We start from the raw sequence: 18,806 nt of genomic DNA on the forward strand, positions 1-18,806 counted from the left end.
AAGATTCACAAACCAAAAACCAGCACCCAATGCTTGAAACAAAATTATATTTCTGGAAAAAGTAATTGTTAAAATCAAATATTAGTGTACAGACAATAATTTTAAAATATTACAAAGAAGAAAACTGAAAATTAGACCTCTTATAGATGGGGTAATTCTGAGTAAAAGAATGCAAACATTATCTGTCAACCAGATTAGGAAATAAACATTTGCTTTTCTTATAGTTATTATAAGTATCTAGCATTACAGTATTTTGACTCAACTTAAGTAAAAATTCGTTAGTCATATTATTTAAAGCTATTTCTCTGTGTTTGTATACAACCCCTTGAAGCCTTGTATTCAAAGCCTGAAAGTCAGTAGGTGCCCATTTGCTAAGTAACATATGCAATAAACAAATGATATTTAAGCAAAAGACTGAGCAATCCTGCATAAAGTACTTTTTTTACAAAGGGAAAAAAAAAAAACGAACTCTGCTACCATCAACAAATAAGCTCTGAATTTAGTATAACTCTGAAAGACAAGTTTCTTGTCATGTTTTTGGTACTCCTACATTTAAGATACTCTTTCTCGAGCTCTGTATTCAAAACAGGTAAAAACAAACTATAAAGAATTATTTGCAATTGCTCTAAGCAGCAGGCTAACACAAACAGATATGGACTAAGACAAAAGAAAGAGGTCAAAAGAATTTACAAAACACATTTTTTGGTTTAAGGCCTCTTTGAAGTCTTGTATAAATACTCATACTTTTTTCTAATTAAGAGAAAACTTGAGTGTAGAGATACTTAACTATAGATTCTATACTATGAGTTTAAAAAGATCATTTTGTCCTTCAATTATGTGGTGCTCAGGTGCCATGAGGCTCTTGCACAGAATATTAAAAAGTTCTAACTGGTTCCTCAAAATTAAGTAAAATTATCTGATAAAAACACATTGATTTTGGAGATACCCTAGAGGCTAAAATTGTCAATGACTTCACAAATCCAAATTGTACTAATCTGATACTAAAACAAATCCACAATATCAAAAAGCCCCAAATTTCACAATTTTGAGATCTATAACTCCCAAGTCAATAGCATATTATCCAAGTCAAGACATGAAAGAAATTTCTATGCTTCTTCATTATTTTGCATTATTAAGCTTTATTATAAATAATGTCATTGAGCAAGTACTATACCCCAACAAATTTTAATCAATCAATCATCAAGTATTAAGCACTTAGCATATGGTTAGAACCATGGTAAGCACTGAGAATAAAAGTGAACTCATCCCTACCCTCAGGAAGCTTATATTCTGATGAGAAAGACAGCTGGACATAAAAGTACATATAGAACATATATAAAATTAATGAATACAAGAAATATGAATTTTTCAGTCACTTAGAAACCTAATAGCCAACTCCTTATTACCAATGCAAACAATGGAGACTAATGGGTGAGAATAAATGTATAACAACAAGTCATCCAAAATGACAATGGACTTTGAGATATTCCAGTATTCACATGTGAATATGTACACATATGAAAGTCTAAAAATTCATAAAAACCCTTCCAAATAAAAAACTTACTCAGAATAAGGGAAAAACTTTTCCAATTTTTCTATCCTAATCTCTGGTTCAATGACTCATCATGTTCCCCATCCAATGCCAGAGAATGAAAGCCTCATATCTCAGAATGATGAAAAGAACTAACCCTAGAGCCGCTACTTTTCCCCACCACGTTAGATTTTTTTTCCTCCTGATTGTCCAAACTTTTTCACGGATGGAAATAATCAAATATTGTTTTAAAAGATTCACTACTGACTTGATGGTTAAAAATGAGTGTTGTTGGGGCCGCTAGGTGGCGCAGTGAGTAAAGCACTGGCCCCGGAGTCAGGAGGACCCGAGTTTGGTTCCAGCCTCAGACACTTAACACCCACACAAAAAAACTAGCCATGTAACACTGGGCAAGTTACTTAACCCCGATTGTGCTTCAAAAGGCAAAAAAAAAAATGTTATTTTTTTTAAAAAACTAGACAAGAATGAACAATATCAGCAAAGGAAATCATCAGCTATTTGGTTTAACCACATCAATGATAGCACATCAAAAAGATAATCATAGAGAAGCCAGTAATTGATCCTATGACAATGAATAAAATTGAATAAATCTGCTCCAAAGTATACTATTAGTGATCTAAAAAAAAACCCACTAAAGTAGTAATCACCTACTAAAACATGAATAACAATTAACTAGTTACACTTCTCATCATACAGATAAATATTAAAAGTTAGTCAAGAAGAATGGAGTACACCAAAATCTTGGTAGATTTTTAATCTTTGATAGCTTAAAATTCCATTAAGAATTTTGGAACACTGTATATTACAAAGTAAATAACTGAGTTTCACGAAACAGATACTACATCAGATAAATACAATCCATTTATAATACCACGAACAAAGAACTTGCCAAAATTCTCACCAGTTCTTTCAAATATTCCTACCTTGTCATTGGTGTCTAACACAATTGTGCTGTGCCTCCACTTTGTCAATACTATTGGATCTTGCAGCCTCCTGTCCAGGCTCCTACTTTTAATTATTTCTCTTTGCTGCTGTGAAGCATTATACTAAAGAAAACAAAATATCCATTATAAATAACAGAAACAGAAATAGTGCTTTGACATAATAAAAACCAGATGATGATACGTGTGTGGTGTTCCAAGAAAGTAATTTTATTAGACAGTCACAAATTAGAGTTAAGTTGCTTAACTTGTCTGAGTCTCAGTTTCTTCAGCTGTAAAAAAATGTGGCTAGATTAGATGATCTCCAAGAATCCTTCCAGATCTAAAATCCTAGGACAGGCTCTTATTTTTTAGCTTAGCTTTGAAAAACATACACACAAAAACATAATCAATAGCCTTGTGTTCTTTTTTCTTTTTGTCTTCAAGCCCAAACACATGATGGTTTGTTTCTTTGAAGTAGCAAACAGGAGTTCGTCTAATGGGTAATGGTAGTGCTTGACACTGCCACGAAAGCATGAAAGACTGATGCCTGACTTCCAGCTCCAACCTCCCATTTACCAACCTGGGCACACGGCCAATCAAACTCCAAATAAAGCAGATGAGTTGGGCTTCTCTATCCTAAGGCTGGTAAGCAGCAAAAACAAAACAAAACAAAAAAAACCTCACAATACCTTCCTGTGGGAAGAATACTACTGTTATTCACTAAGCAAGATCACAGAAAAAGACACATTTCCACAGATGCATAGTATGGAATATAGCATATGTTTTCCAAAAAAAGTTAAAAAAAAATAATTTGTTAAAAAAAAGGTATTTAGCAAGAGCAACAAATTCCAAGCTTGATAGGTTTATTGAACTTGAGGTTTTCCCCTTACTTTGATAGAACTGTTAGTGCTGTAATATAAATACAGAAAAGGCTTTAGATAATGAGCAGAGATTAGCACTGAGTTCTATGCAAAGGGTTTCATTTAAGTACAAATTTTCTACATCAAAAGAAAACCATAGTTAAAGAACTCATGTAGCTAACTATAATTTAATTATACTAATATTTTTAACTTCTCATAACATTATACCAAATGAAAATTATTTTTTTTACGTTTAATGATAATAGTATCTAGTATTTATAGAGCTCTTAAAGATTTACAAAGCACTTTACAAAGATTACCTCATTTGATCCTTACAACAACCTTAGGAGGTAGGAGCTATTATTATCCTGACTTTACAGATGAGGAAACTAAGGCAGGCAAGTCAAACTTGCCTGGGGTCACCCACCTATTAAGTATCTGAAGCTGGATTTGACTCAGATCTTCTGACTCCAGGACCAGCACTGTATCATTTAGTTGCCCTACTAAGCAGTATTACAATAATATATTTTTGTCACTGGCACCTCTCAATTCAAACCCACCACACCCAACTAACAAAGAGACAAAAACCCTGGGCATCTATAGATGTAATTTTAATTTGGAAAGACAAAATATAGAAATATTCCAATTATAATAAAATCAGGTTTGGTTCTAAAATTAAATATCTCCTGATGATAACTTCTTTTCCCAAAGTATCCTGATCAATCTTTTTTAATATTACCATAATTTCTCCCCAGTATTCCTCCCCCTCCTCAAAGGTCATCTCACATAACAAATATTTTTAAAGATAAAAAAAAAAGAAAAAGAAGAGGAAAAATATCTGCTCAACTGATGATCCATCAAAAAAGTGTGGAAAAATATGCAATGTACAACACTTGCAGACATCTGCCTCTGCAAACAATGGAGCTCTCTTCTCTAAATTCACGTAGCTATCACCCAAGCCCAGGTCCTCATCATATCATCTAAACTACTGCACTACTGCATCTAAACCCTGCTTCTAGTCTCTTCTTTCTCTAATTCATCCTCAATCACACTGTCAAATTAATATTCCTAAAGCACAGATCTGAACACTGAACTTCTCTGCTTAAAAAGCTTCAGTCAGTGGCTCCCAAATGCATCAAAGATCAAATACAAACAACCCCTCTGTTTGGTATTTAAAGCACTTCCCAATCTGGCTCTGATTACTTCTAGAGTGATTTCACAGTACTTCCCTTAATACGCTATTTTCTACCCAACTAAACTATTTGCTGTTCTCCATTCAAAGCATTCCATTTTCCCAGTCCATGCCATGTCTCCTTCCCCACCCGCACATCTCCTACAAAATTTCTTTGTATACAAATATATTTTGTATTTTTATCTATAAATAAACTGTTCCCCCAACAGACTCTAAGCTCTTTGAGGACAAGGGCTGGTCTACTGTTTTTCTCTGAAAGGTCCTCCCTCCTCAACAGCATCTTGTTAACAAACAATAAGAATTTAATATTTTTACCTTTAGTGCTATATGAATATAATTACTAAAAAGATACTTTATAGAACTTGATGAAATAATAAAATCTAAAAAATTAAATAAAAAATCTAAAATATCAAGGGAAAATATGAAAAGAAGTAAAGATGAAGAAGGAAAAACACTTTCAAATGCTAAACTCTATCATAAAGTAGCAGTCATCAAAACCAGTTGGTATTGGTTAAAAAATAGAGAGATGGATAGATGGAACAACTAGACAAGGGAGAATGGAAGCAATGGAACTCAATAATATAGTATTTTGTAAAATGGAAAACAAATTACCTAGGGAAAAAAAATTCCATATTTGATCAAAATTTCTGGGAAAACTAGGAAGCAATCTGGCAAATGTTAGGCACAGACCAACATCTTATACTGCATTCTACAATATATTCTAAATGGGTATGCAACCTTATTATTAAATATCATACTATAAACAATTAAAAAAGAAGATCATATACCTCTCATAGCTATGGGTAGGAGATGCATTCTTAGCCAAGAGACAGAGAAATCAGAGAAAATAAAATAGATACCTCTGATTACATGAAACTGAAAAGCTTCTGCATGGACAAAATTAACGTACGTAGGATAAGAAGGGATGGGGTTGAATAGGAAAAGAAATCTTTGTATTTTATCTGATACGGGTTTGGTATCCAAGATTACAAAAATAATTAATAAATACATGTAAGACTAACAGCAATTCTCCAATACTTAAGTGATCAAAGGATAGGAGCAGTTATCAAGAATAAGAATATTCACAATCACATGAAAGAATATCCCAAATAATTAACGGTAAACCAAGAAATGCAAATCAATAACCCTGAATGAATGCAAATGGGCAAAGGTAACCAAAAAACAGCAAAAGACAATACTGGAGAGGTTGCAGAATGATAATAAGCACACTACTATATTGTTGGTGGAACTGTGCAACGGCACAACTATTTTGCAAAGCAATTTTGAGTTATGCAAATATAGTGACAAAAATGTTCATATATATATGAACTAGAGTCTCTATTATTGGGCTTATCCCCTGAGGCAGCAATCAATAATGAGAAAATACTCACATATACACCAAAATATTTATAGAAGCATTTCATGTGATAACAAAGAATTAGAAACCAAGTAGACACCCATACACACCCCAAAGCCAACACTTTTGGAGGCAGAAGTCTACAGGTATTACATGTTGCACATATTTTCATACTTTTTCAATGTATTGATCAGTTGTGCTAATTTTTTTCCTCTTTTTTTTGTCCTTAAAAATATTTTTTTTAACATAAGATACTTCTCTGGGAGGGGTAGGTGGAGGAATACTCAAGAAAACTAAGATAATAGTAAAAAACAGACATCAATAAAAACGTTTTAAAAAAGAAATCAATAAATGATGGCTAACCAAATAGAAATACGGATATGCCCTTCAAAAGCCAGTTTACATTCGGTACAAAAGGGAACTAGATATATGTTTGGTGGCATCTATTTAGAAGAAATTAAATATACAGCATTTTCAGCTAATTTTTTATCTTGAAAAAATCGTTTTCAATTAGTCTCTTAAAACAACACATAAAGAATACGTTTTTCAAATATTTTAAAAAGGAAAATTGGTTATGAACTTTTTTTTACCTTTGGTAATTCCCATTCTGATCGAGATCCATCTGCACTGTAGTAATATTGTCTGCCTTGATCATCAACATGCTTCAACCACTATAAAAAACAAAAAATAAGGGGGAGAAGAAAGGATATTTTTAGGTTTAGGAGGTGTAATCTGTGACCTTGAATCCTTTTCTTTCCTAATTTTTTCCCATTATTTAAATAATAATAAAATGGTAAAGGAACATAAGATACATGGATGGCAAAAATTTAACTTAGTCCCCATACTAAAGAAAAGTCGTACCAAAGGTTAAATGTGTTTTTCCCTTCTTTTCCCCAATGTCACCCACCTACTTATAAGTCATAATGGCATCGTGGAATGGATTTTCCTAGTGCTACAAATATTATAATCTCTATTACAACAAAGACAGGAGATGAACCAATAGATGGAAGTTTTAGGGAGACAAATTTCAGCTCACTAGGAAAGAAGCTTTGTAACAATAAAAGCTGCCTACTTGTTGCTGGTTCTGCTGCCTAGGGTAGGCATAAATGACCTTTAAGGTTGCTACTGTAAAACATTATATTCTCTAGGCATGGAAATGTGCATATGAACATGCACAAAGAGAAATAATAAGGTAATTCCAAGAAAAGTAAAATAAAAAGTGGATTTTTATTCTTTTTAATTTTAGGGTATAATAACTTGGAATAATTATTCACTTAATACAATTCTACTTGACCTTTACCCTAACGGGCTGCCCTATCCTATGCGTATCAGTCAGGGGAACTACTGTAAAAACACAAAGGTGGCACACCAATAGCTATTTTAAACAATATAGGGAGGTTAAAGGAAAAAGAAAGTGAATATTACCACTCAAAACATTTAAGATTGATCACTAAATAAAAACCCTGCCAACTATAACTACCAATCACTTAGCCATAGATGATACTAAATGTCTGAGACGTTTGAGCAAATTTCTCTTTCCAAATCCAAACTAGAATAAGTTTGAAATATGATCTAATTTTTTAAAAGTATGTATTAGCCACGATACATCCTCTTTCTACATTTGTTATACTGGTATAAGAAAAATCAATGCCTCAAATTAAATATATGACAAATATCTAGATATAACATAAAAAGAACTGGAGATATCATAGCAACGTAAAAGACTCTTACATAATACCACATAAAAAGCATGAAATTAAAAGATCAGGAAAAAAAACAAAGACAAAGAACAGATTATTTTGATAAAAGTATTAAAAGCAGACCATTTTGAAAAATGTGCAGTACATCTTCTTAAACAGACACTGTTAATAAAGTAATAACAATAACTGCCATAACTTAAAACCATGAATTTGTATTTAACCATATCGAGTTATAACAGCCATTAACAAATGTAAAATTAATATCATGAATATGTTTTGCAAATTTTATAATACCAACAATATAGCTGTTGGGGTTATTTTATACAGATTCCACCAACTTAGATTAGGTGATGAAAAATAGTACCTTTTCATTAGTATAGTCACTGGTATATAAGGTGTGCCCACGTTCATCCAACTCTTCTGACCAGCCCCTTGGAGGAGAACCACACTGACTATCTGACTGGCTGTAACAAGAACTGTGGCAGTTCTCTTCAGATGAAAGAAGCTAGAAATAGTCAGAAACATAAGGATTGTTTCTTTCAATATGAATATGTAGCAGTTCAAAATTTAAGACATCAATTTAATCTGGCTTGAAAGATCTGAAAAGGGGGTAGGGTATAGGGAAATTGTCATATGTATTTTTAAGAGATATAGTGACAGATCTTCAAAAACTACTAATTAGTTAAAAAAATTAAACACAAATATACAGTTTTTAGTAAGAAAATGTTAGGTGAGTAATATTTTTAAAATTGAAGAGTTTAAAAGCTGGTGAATTCAATTTTATGCACACAAACTCTTAGAGTTATATGCAGTTACAAAAGCATTTCAAGTACCCTCAATTTGAGGGAAGCTTGAACACATCGAAACTTTTTAAAAATAAAAAAAAAAACAAATAACTAAACAGTTATGACTACTCATACAACCTTTTGAAAACTCTCAGACTGATGTTCCTTTTTTCTTTCACTAATTTTTCATTAATGATACTAACTTATAAGACAAGTGCAATATTAAAACCTGTTTCTTGGGAGAGTTTTAAGATGATTCTTAGAAATTAGTTAGATTACTCTTTATTGGATTCCCATAAACCAATACTAACAATATATGAAGAGTTTTAGTATTCTAATATTTAAAAAGGTCCCTAGAATTCTGCCAACAGATTTGAAATCATCACATAATCACTACAAATGCCGGAAGAAGTAAAAAGATCCCCAGTACTTTCTATCATACTATTGCTCTCCTCTCTTAAAGCATCACATTTCACAAAGGCAAAGTAAGCATTGTGTCTAAAGGAATCATCGATTCAACATACAGAAGAGACAACAGAGAGAGTTGTAGGCAGGCCCCAGTGACATGTATTTTCAAGACTTCAGATGTCTGGGGGATCTAGCTCCTTCCTCAATATCATTACTGAGGGCAGGACTGTGCTTCTCTGTTTCAAAAATATCCAGTCATCTTAGCCCAGCATGAGATTTAATATTTGAGGCTCAAGTTATCGTATGTTTTGATTCCGGAAGAAGGGAAGTTTTGAATGAAAAATATCTCTCCTACTAATTCTAGAGAGAAAGCCAATGCCTAGCATACATTAGATTCTTAATAACACTTCTGGATTGAATTGAATATAGGAAACTACAGAAATCCTAACTGAATTCCCAGTCAGAAGAACACATTAAAGAGGTAAGGCAAAAATGAAAATATGGAATCTTCAGTTTTTGTATATATTAAAATTTTTGATAGATGTCTATTTAAAAAACAAACCTGGGACGGCTAGGTGGCAAAGTGAATAGATCACCAGCCCTGTAGTCAGGAGGACCTGGGTTTGGATCCGGCCTCAGACACTTAACACAAAAACTAGCCGTGTGACCTTGGGCAAGTCACTTAACCCCAATTGCCCTCCAAAAAAGCAAAAAAAAACCCAACCCACAAACAAATTTAAAATTACTCTATAACTAGGCAGCTGGGTAGCATGTGGACAGAGTGCTGGATCTGGACCAAGAAAGATTTAAGTTCAAAGCCTGTCTCTGACAGTGTGACCTTGGGCAAGTTACTCAACATACCTCAGCTTTATTTCCTCATCTGTAAAATGGAAATAATAACAGTATTTACCTGTTGTGATTTACTGTTGTGAGGGTCAAATGAGATAACACGTAAAGTGCTGCACAAAACTTAAAACACTATACATATTTACCTGTTATTACTATCATGTAACATTAGTGTAAAGATAGCTCTACCAGATATCTATATTTATGAAAGTAATAGTTTATTACCTTCATTTATATGTACCAAATTATTTTACTACACAATTCATTTTACTTTCAGTTTATTCAGTTCATGAAATGCAAAACTAAATGTTCAATTAGCAAAGTTATCACCTGCATTAATATCTGAAATATTTTTTTACTGGTAAGTTTCTCTATGTCAAAGAAGACTCAAATAACCAATGTATTTAAAGCTAATTAGGTAAAAATTCAGAACTTATGACCTAAACAGCACTGACAAAAATAAAAAGTAGAGCAAAAAGTTGAAAAATAGGAAAAAAAAATAGGTCCTATTAAATTTAGGTTAAAAATAGGCTGCAGAGAATCTGAGGTTTATCATGGAAAATTTATCACGGGAAAAAAATATCACTTTAAGAAAACTCAATAAAATTCAACAAACTGACAAAATAGGAATATAAAATTGTAAAGCCCCTCCCTTTGTGAAGAACTCTTGTGTGATCTTAAATTAACAGCTCCCCAAACTGTATTTAAAGCTTAAAAATCTAAATAAGTTTCTTTCCTAATTTTTGTTAAGAAATTTTATTCAAAATATAAAAGGATCCATAAAGATATTCCCTAAGAAGAAAAAAAAGGAATAAAGGAAATGAATCATTTTGCAAGTAAAAATAATAATTAAGCCACTAGAAGCACTAATCCCTTTGATAAACATGACACTATCTAGCTGAGGATAAAATTTCCTATTTGTGTGTATTAAGATCAGAAGTAGCATAGAATATTTTATTTAAATTGTCTACGTGTGTGCACGTGCATACACATAGCTATGTTGTAATGATCTCTATGTGCTAACTGCACCTACAGTCTTGGGTAACACAAAAGAAAGACAATAATTCAGTTATTTCATTTGTTTAAATGTAAGGAGAAAACATGATAAAGCACATGGATGAAAATGTTTTGGGCAGTAACAGGCTATATTTGCCATTATATATGGCACAGCACTGCCAGTGCTGTCTCATGCATCAGGACTGCCCTTTCTACAGTGACATTATGATTGGGAAAATGAGAATGGCAGCTTTTATTGTTTGAGAAAGCAATACAAAAACACTTTAAATCAAACCTGTCAAACCACCTTCAGCACAAAAACTACTCTACTTGTTTCATATGCTTTTACAAATATTTTAAAAATCACTTTCATTCAGGTTTTATAAGCCTGTACCTATAAAAGCATCAGATAATATATCCCACTCTTATCAAAGAAACCCATTCCTCCTGCCTTGCAAAACAAGCACAGTCAAAAAAACTTTTTTTAAAAAACCAACTTGATCACATATGCATATTACCTAAAATACGCTGTGGCTTTCCCCCCACATTCTTAACAAATATATGCTGGCACAACCAATCAGATTGATGAAGGGCAGGATACACAAAAGACTCAAGGCTATCTCTTACATGACAATAAGACTTATTTAATCACACATTTTATAATAGCTACCACTTTTTAAACAAATAGAATCAAATATTATCTGGAACATCACTAATTAAAACAATTCAAAAAAGATGGGGTTGGCTGATATTTATGCTAAAAACTGAAAAACTATTTGTTGGGCAAATTATTGGTATAAAAGAACACTGGAAAAGAAATGATCACCTATTTAAAGAGGAATTTTCAACCAATTTAGCTTCACTAGTTATTATACAGGCAGAGCTATCCCTTTTAAGGATGATGCTTTGCTATATGAATTCTAAAGTATTCTTATAAACATTAAAACAAAAATTAGCTAATATTTGTGAAATGGAATTTGAGTCACTATATGTACTTGAAAGGTAAAACTCCTTCCCAAACTGTCTTTCCAATTTATCTGGACTATCATGTAAGCTACAGCATATCTTCTGAAGCGGGAAAGGGTTCCATACATGGACATGCAAAATCTGTTGTCAGAGAACCAGCCTAGATAATTTCAAAGAGGCTCACCACCAAAACACTGTCCTGGCATGATGATTTTTTTTTTTGGCCATGGCAAATCACATAGATCATCCATTACAATCTGCATCAATAGGAGCACCTACTACTTCACCAAGTAGTGAAGAAGAAGGACATGTTTAATCCCAGAGAGGATACTGCATATTTTCATTCAGAATGAAGGAAAATATTGGAATGAGTAACTGAGCATTTGAAAGAATAAAATGGTGACAAGAGTTAATCATCAAGTTTATTGAAGAAGCACAGAATTTTAGAACTTGTTCCTTTAGCAACTTTTCTAAACCTTAAAGTTCATGTCGTTCAACTCCACAGTTTACCAATAAGAAAGCTAGTTTCGAACAATAATTTGAAAAAATATCTACTAGCCATGAATTTATTGTTAACTAAGCATAACGTAAATGTTTTCTCTCATGCAATAAGCTTCCTAACAGTCAACAAAAGAGAAAAATAAAAAATAATTTTAATATAAAGCTAGGAAAAAAATTTTAAGGCAGGAAAATAGCATGGTACAGTGGAAAGAACACTAGATTTGGAATTGGAGGATCTGGGCTAAAATAGTTGTTCTGTCACAGCAGTTTAATACCTGTCTGAACATCAACTTAACCTGTAAAATTAGGGGGTTAGACTAGACTAACCACTGGGATCCTCCCAGCATCAAACCTAAGAACTTAACAAACAGTAACATTTACTAAATGCTTATTACTACATGCCAAGCACATAGGGACATAAGACTGGTGACATGAAGAAAAGCAAAATTAGGCCCTGCTCTCTTCCATTATTTAGTGATCCTTTGATCTTAAGTAATGTTGCTATCTAGCTGATTGGGTTAAGTTATAGAACTGCCTTTCCTCCACTTCTTCTAAGATCCTAAAAATCTGGGCAAGCTATTTCACCAAGCTATTCAGAGCTGGTTGTGCTGTAAGATGGCAGTAAGTGAGCTGTGCAAATAAGCCTTGTTAATGAAGCTAATTTTATGGAACAATAATGACTAAACTATTTACTTAATACACTAATAAGTCAACTACTGTCTTCAGACAAGACATTTTGAGAAAAAATAACCAACACAAATAAAATGAGGAGGGGGTAATAAAATTTAGTACTTTTGTGGCTATGGATGCTTTACTACTTGCCTGCTACACAAATGTGATAGCTACAGAAAGGAAATCATTCGTTCACCTTTCCTTCAAATAATGAAAAGAGAAAGTTTAGATGACTGTCCCTGCCTGATTGCTTAAAACAATCCTACCTCTTGGTCTCCTGAGCTCTGGCAGTCTCCTTTATTTACATTGGCATCTCGAGTCCATCGAGGTGGCTTCCAGGTTCTTTCCTGTGTTCCTCTGTTGTAGTAATAACAACGTCCTGTACTGTCTTTATGAGTTTCCCATTCTCCATTAATCTGAATAGCAGGACTGCCAGGAAGAGGGGGGAGTGCAGACTGGGATATTTTCAATTCTTGTAGATTAGCGTAGACAGGAGAATCTGGTCTTCCTTGATTTGGCGGTGTAGTCGGCTATTGGAACAAATTCAGAATATCTGATTTTAGGCTGATATTATGTTCATAAAAATGACAATTCTATCTAAATTAAATTACTAATTATTCAGTGCCATACCAAACTACCAAAAATTATTTTACAGAGCTAGAAAAAACAGTAACGAAATTCATCTGGAAGAACAAAAGATCCAGAATATCAAAAGAATTAATAAAAAGAAATGCAAGGGAAGGTGTCCTAGCTGTATCAGATCTTAAATTGTATCATAAAGCAGCAATTACCAAAACTACTTCATCTAAGAAACAGAGTGGTGGATCAGTGGAATAGATGAGATACACAAGACACAACAGTCAATGACTACAATCACTACAGTGATCTACTATTTGACAAATACAAATAATCTAGCTTCTGGGATAAGAACTCACTATTTACAAAAACTCCTGGGAAAACTGGAAAACAGCATGGCAGAGACTAGGCAGAGACCAATATCTTATACCCTATACCAAGATAAAGTCAAACTGGGTACACGATTTAAAGACTGATATTATAAGCAAACTAGGAGAGCAAGGAATAGTTTACCTAGTCAGATCTATGGAGAACCAAACAAGAGCTAGAGAACATATGCAAAATGGATGATTCTGATTACATTAAACTGAAAAGGTTTTGTACAAACAAAGCCAATGCAACCAAGACTAGAAGGGAAGCAGAAAGTTGGGAAACAATTTTTTACAAGCAGTGTCTCTGATAAAGGCCTAATTTCTAAAATACATAGAGAATTGGGTTGAATTTATAAGAATACAAGTCACTGACCAACTGATAAATGGTCAAAGCATATGAACAGGAAGGTTTCAGAGGACGATATTAAAGCTATCTATAGGGGCAGCTAGGTGGTACAGTGAATAGAGCACCAGCCCTGGAGTCAGGAGGAACTGAGTTCAAATCAGGCCTCAGATACTTAACACAAAAACTAGCCATGTGACCTTGGGCAAGTCACTTAACCCCAATTGCCCTACCTTCCCCCCTCCAAAAAGCAAAAAAAAAAAAAAAAAAAAAGCAAAAAAGCGCTATAGTCATATGAAAAAAATCTCTATATCACTATTGATTAGAGAAATGCAAATCAAAACAACCATGAGGTACTACATCATACTTATCAGATAGGCTAACATAACAAAACAGGGAAATGACAAACGTTGGAGAAGATGTGGGAAAACTGGAACAATAATACATTGTTGGTGGAGTTGTAAAATAATCCAACCATTCTGGAAAGCAATCTGGAAGTATGTCCAAAGTGCTATAAAACTGTGCATACCCTTTGACCCAGCAATACTACTACTAGATCTGTATCCCAAAGAGATCATAAAAATGGGAAAAGGACCCATATGTACAAAAATACTTATAGCAGCTTTTTTTGTTCTGACAAAGAACTGTAAATTGAATGAGTGTCCATCAATTGAGGAATAGCTGAACAAGTACGTGGTATATGAATGTAATGGGATACTACTGTGCTATAAAAAATGATGAACGGGCAGACTTAAAAAAAAACCTGTACAGACTTATATGAGCTGATGCTGAGTGAAATGAGAACACTGGAGAACACTGTATACAGTAACAGCCACATTGTGCAATGACTGACTTTGACAGATTTAGCTCTTCTCAGCAATTCAATGGTCTAAGACAACTCCAAAAGACTCATGATGGAAAATGCTATGCACATCCAGAGAAAGAACTCTGGAGTCTGAATGCAGATAGAAGCATACTATTTGCTCTCCTTTCCTTTTGTTATTTTGTTTTTTTTTTTTCTCATGGTGCCTTCTATTAGTTCTAGTTCTTCTTTACATCATGACTAATGTAAAAATATGTTTAATATGAATGTATAAGAAGGCTAAACACTGTCTTGGGCAGGGGGAAAAATTTAAAACTCAAAAGCTTATGGAAATGAATGTTGAAAAGTAAAAACTAATTAATCATAAAAAAAGAAAATACCAAATCTGGGCAAAAATGGATAAAATTGAAAATGATAAGACTTATTAGTTTTTCTCTATTCAAAAAAATACTAAAATAAGAGTTGGAATCAATAGATCTGAATCCTGACTCTGCTATTACCTATCCATGCCACTTTTAGTACAAATTCTATGACTATTTCTTCATCAGTAAAATGGAGGTGTTGGTCTAATTCCAAAATTCTATGATTGTATGCAAATAATGGAAAAATATGTCTTGAAAATTATATCGTTAGAAATATATTTTTAAAAAAAATTTTGGTTTTGGTGATAAACATTCTAAAACTATAAACTAAAAAGTCTGCAAATAAGTCAACAATTAGTTGATCATATTCTATTCTTACTGCTAACAAATACAGTTTCAATGACCACAAACAAAGTACTCACTCAAATTTAGTTGTTTCTTCACTTGTGGAAGTAATATATTGCAATAATGTAATGCATCTTACCTAATAATAAAGCTGTGAGGTTTAATTAGTGAGATGTGAAAAAACAAAAACCAAAAAAAAACACCACGTTTCTCCAATACAAAGCATACTCTCCTCATCTCATTCAAATTAGCCAGTGGGAAGGTGGTGGTTCCCCTCAACAGAAACAAGGAACTATGGAAGAGGGGCCAGTTTAGAAGGAAAGGTACTCAATAAACAAAAACCAGGAAGTTCTCAATGTGGTCCAGAGAAGAAAAACGATGACGATAATAATCCAAGAGTTCAGAATAACGTCACTTTAACTCTGAACCAATCAAATCATATCTAATATAAAGTGCTCAGTTTTAATTAGGCATTCATCCATTCAACAAGTACTTAAGACTATTTTGACTAACCATATGCCAAAAAGAATGACAAATTAAATGAAATTAGTATTTAGAAAAATATTAAATGTACTAACAGAGCAGGATATAAAGAATTTGGATAAAATAATCTAATTTCAGAAGAAGAAACTGATCAAGCCATATCTGAATTCCCAAAGAGGGAAAAATACAACCTGGGACAAGATGGATTTATAAATTAATACATCATATTTTCACAGAACAGCTGATTCTAATATTACACAAACTGCAAAAATAGGAAAAGAAAGGACCCTACAAAATTCCTTTTATGAAACAAATATAGTCTTGATTGCTTGAAGCCAAGAAGTCAAGACAGAGGAGGAAAAAAAACCCCTGAAAATAAACCAGTATTCTTAAAGAACATTCATTGTACAAAAGAGGCAATAGCAAAACATTTAAAATATGACCAGGTTGAACTTAAATAAGTTCATATTTATTAAATAAGTAAATATAAACATTTATTAAATGTCTATGTGCCAGTATTATCAATGTTAAGTGTTTGATAATACAAAGTCCAAAGAATTCTGTCCTTAAGGAGATTACAGATGGAGTCCGTCCAAAGGACCATGATGTTTCACAAGTCTGGATTCATGACATAAGGATAAGCTAAAGTAACTGAGGGCATTTAGCCCCTGAGGAGTAAAAATTGAGGGAAACAGGATAAAAAGAAATGTCTCCAAATATTTTACAAGATGTTATGTGGAAAAGGAATTAAACTTGTTCTGGTTGGTCCCAGATGGCAAAATCAGAAGTAAAGAGATAAGTCCCAGATAAGTTCCTAAAAATGAGGGCTAACCAAACAGACCTGTTTTTAATTTTCCCAGCAATGAAGACCTAGCAAAGCGAAGACCCATCTAGCAAAGGCTGGATGACCATTTTTTGGATTTGCTCTGGAGGGGACTCTTGTTCACATGTGGACTTAATTAATTACATGGCCTTTGTGGTCCCTTGTAATTCAGATTCTGAGATCCATGCCAAACATTATGGTTAATTCACAATGTATTAACTAGAGTTCAGGAGAAAGACTGTTATTGTATCAAATATCAATTAGATCAATAAGATCAGTCAATAGAGATGACATTTGAACTGGTAACAGATGACAGGGACCACTAAGGGGAAGTGAAAAGTGAAAATGGTCCATAATAGAGCTTTGGGGCTATAGATCCAGTAATGGAACTTGAGAAGCATTCAACTGACAGGAAGAGACAAGTGTTGCGGAAGCCAAGGGAAAGGAGTTTGTTGAAGAAGAGGGAATGGTTACTAATATCAAAAGTTAGAGAGAGGTCAAGGAAGATGAAGACTGAAAAAAAAAAAAGGTCATGTGATTCTGGAGTCAGTAACTTCCAAGTTGGTAACTTAGAAGAGTTTCAGTGGAGTGGTGAGGTTAAAAAAAAACAACAACAACAAATTGTATAAATACAACAAAGAATGGGCAATGAAGAAGAAAGAAACAATGAGTGCAGATGATGCTTTCCAGGTGTTCAGCAGTGAAATGGGAGAAATAGCAGACAATAGCTTGAGAGGTTAGCACCTTCAAATTGGTTTCTTTTAACCAATCATGGACCTGAGCATGTTTGTAGGCAATACCACGGAAAGAACCAATAGTTGGAAAGATTGAAGATGTATAAGAGAGAAAGAATGATGAACAGGGCCAGCTCCAGGAGAAGAGAGGAGATGGGAATGAAGGCACAGACTGTTCAAGTGATTGGCCTGGGCAAAGGGCAAGCACCAAACCCTCTATACACTAATAAAGGCCTGCATAACCTGTGGCCCACGGCACCAAAGGATTTCCAGAGGCCTGCAAAAAAATGTAGAGGAAAACATCTTGTATGTAGAAGAAATCCTTTGGTGTCAGAAAGTGGCTGGAGGACCATAAGCAGTGTGGGCTGCAGGTTGTGCAGGCCTGCACTAATATAATACAATAAACATTGATTAAGCACTCACGATATGCCAGAGACTGTGTTCTCCTCAGAGACAGGAGTAAAGAAGGAAAGGATACGTGATGATGTAGATGGGTTCTGAGGTCTGAAGGGGGAAGAGGAAGCTCATGAAAGGCTTTAATTTTCTCAGTGAAGTAGGAGGCAGAGACATCTGTTAAAGGAATTTAAAGTATAGCAGACAATAAGGGCTTGGGAATTGAAGGTTTTTAATAACTGCTGAAAGGACAGAGACAGAGAGTCAACGATGAAAAAATAAATTTTGTTGTACAGTACCAAAGGTCTAGTTGAGATTAAATAACATGAATTTGTAGTGTAATTTGCTGGCCCAGGCACAGTGAAGATATCAATTTGGCTGGAACAGAAGAGTCTGTGTAGAAATGGAGTGTGGTATAGTGAAAAAAAAAACAGGAATTAGAGTAACCTGGAGTTCATGTACCCCTGAGGGATCTGTGCAAAGGCTTCAAGGAATCTATGAACATGGATAAGAAAAAAAAAAATCACATCCTGATTTTTACTAACCTTTAAGTAAAATTTAGTATTGCTTAAATTATGAATTTTTAAAATAACATTATGCCAAGAAGAGATAGGTCCCCTGCCAAAGGAACCTAAACACATACATAAAAGTGAAGAAACCCTGATTTAGAACCAAAAGACCCAAATTCTCATCTTGATTCTGCTATTACTACTTGGGTACATTGCTTAATTTCTCTAAGCCTCAATTTCACCATTTGCAAAACAAGGAGGTTGTACTTGAGGGTCTCTAAGGTTA

General features: G+C 33.7%; 1 protein-coding gene across 11 annotated transcripts in view; it reads right to left on the bottom strand.

Moving 5' to 3' along the window:
* The window catches only part of ARHGAP12 (Rho GTPase activating protein 12), a 164,180-nt gene that overhangs the window by 50,484 nt on the left and 94,890 nt on the right, over window positions 1-18,806 (bottom strand). For 8 of the 11 annotated variants that reach the window (XM_069086451.1, XM_069086456.1, XM_069086453.1 and 5 more), the window contains exons 3-6: window positions 13,025-13,288; window positions 7,949-8,089; window positions 6,475-6,555; window positions 2,476-2,598 (exon numbers count right to left, since the gene is read on the bottom strand). In XM_069086451.1, the coding sequence (XP_068942552.1) occupies window positions 2,476-2,598; window positions 6,475-6,555; window positions 7,949-8,089; window positions 13,025-13,288 (609 nt within the window). The remainder of the gene's footprint in view (window positions 1-2,475; window positions 2,599-6,474; window positions 6,556-7,948; window positions 8,090-13,024; window positions 13,289-18,806) is intronic. The other 3 variants (XM_069086458.1, XM_069086457.1, XM_069086455.1) reach the window with 1 other exon arrangement.

Source organism: Petaurus breviceps, unplaced genomic scaffold, assembly GCF_028583685.1.
Source record: "Petaurus breviceps papuanus isolate PSGF00001 unplaced genomic scaffold, PetGlider_PUasm1.0 178, whole genome shotgun sequence".
Lineage (NCBI taxonomy): Eukaryota > Metazoa > Chordata > Mammalia > Diprotodontia > Petauridae > Petaurus > Petaurus breviceps.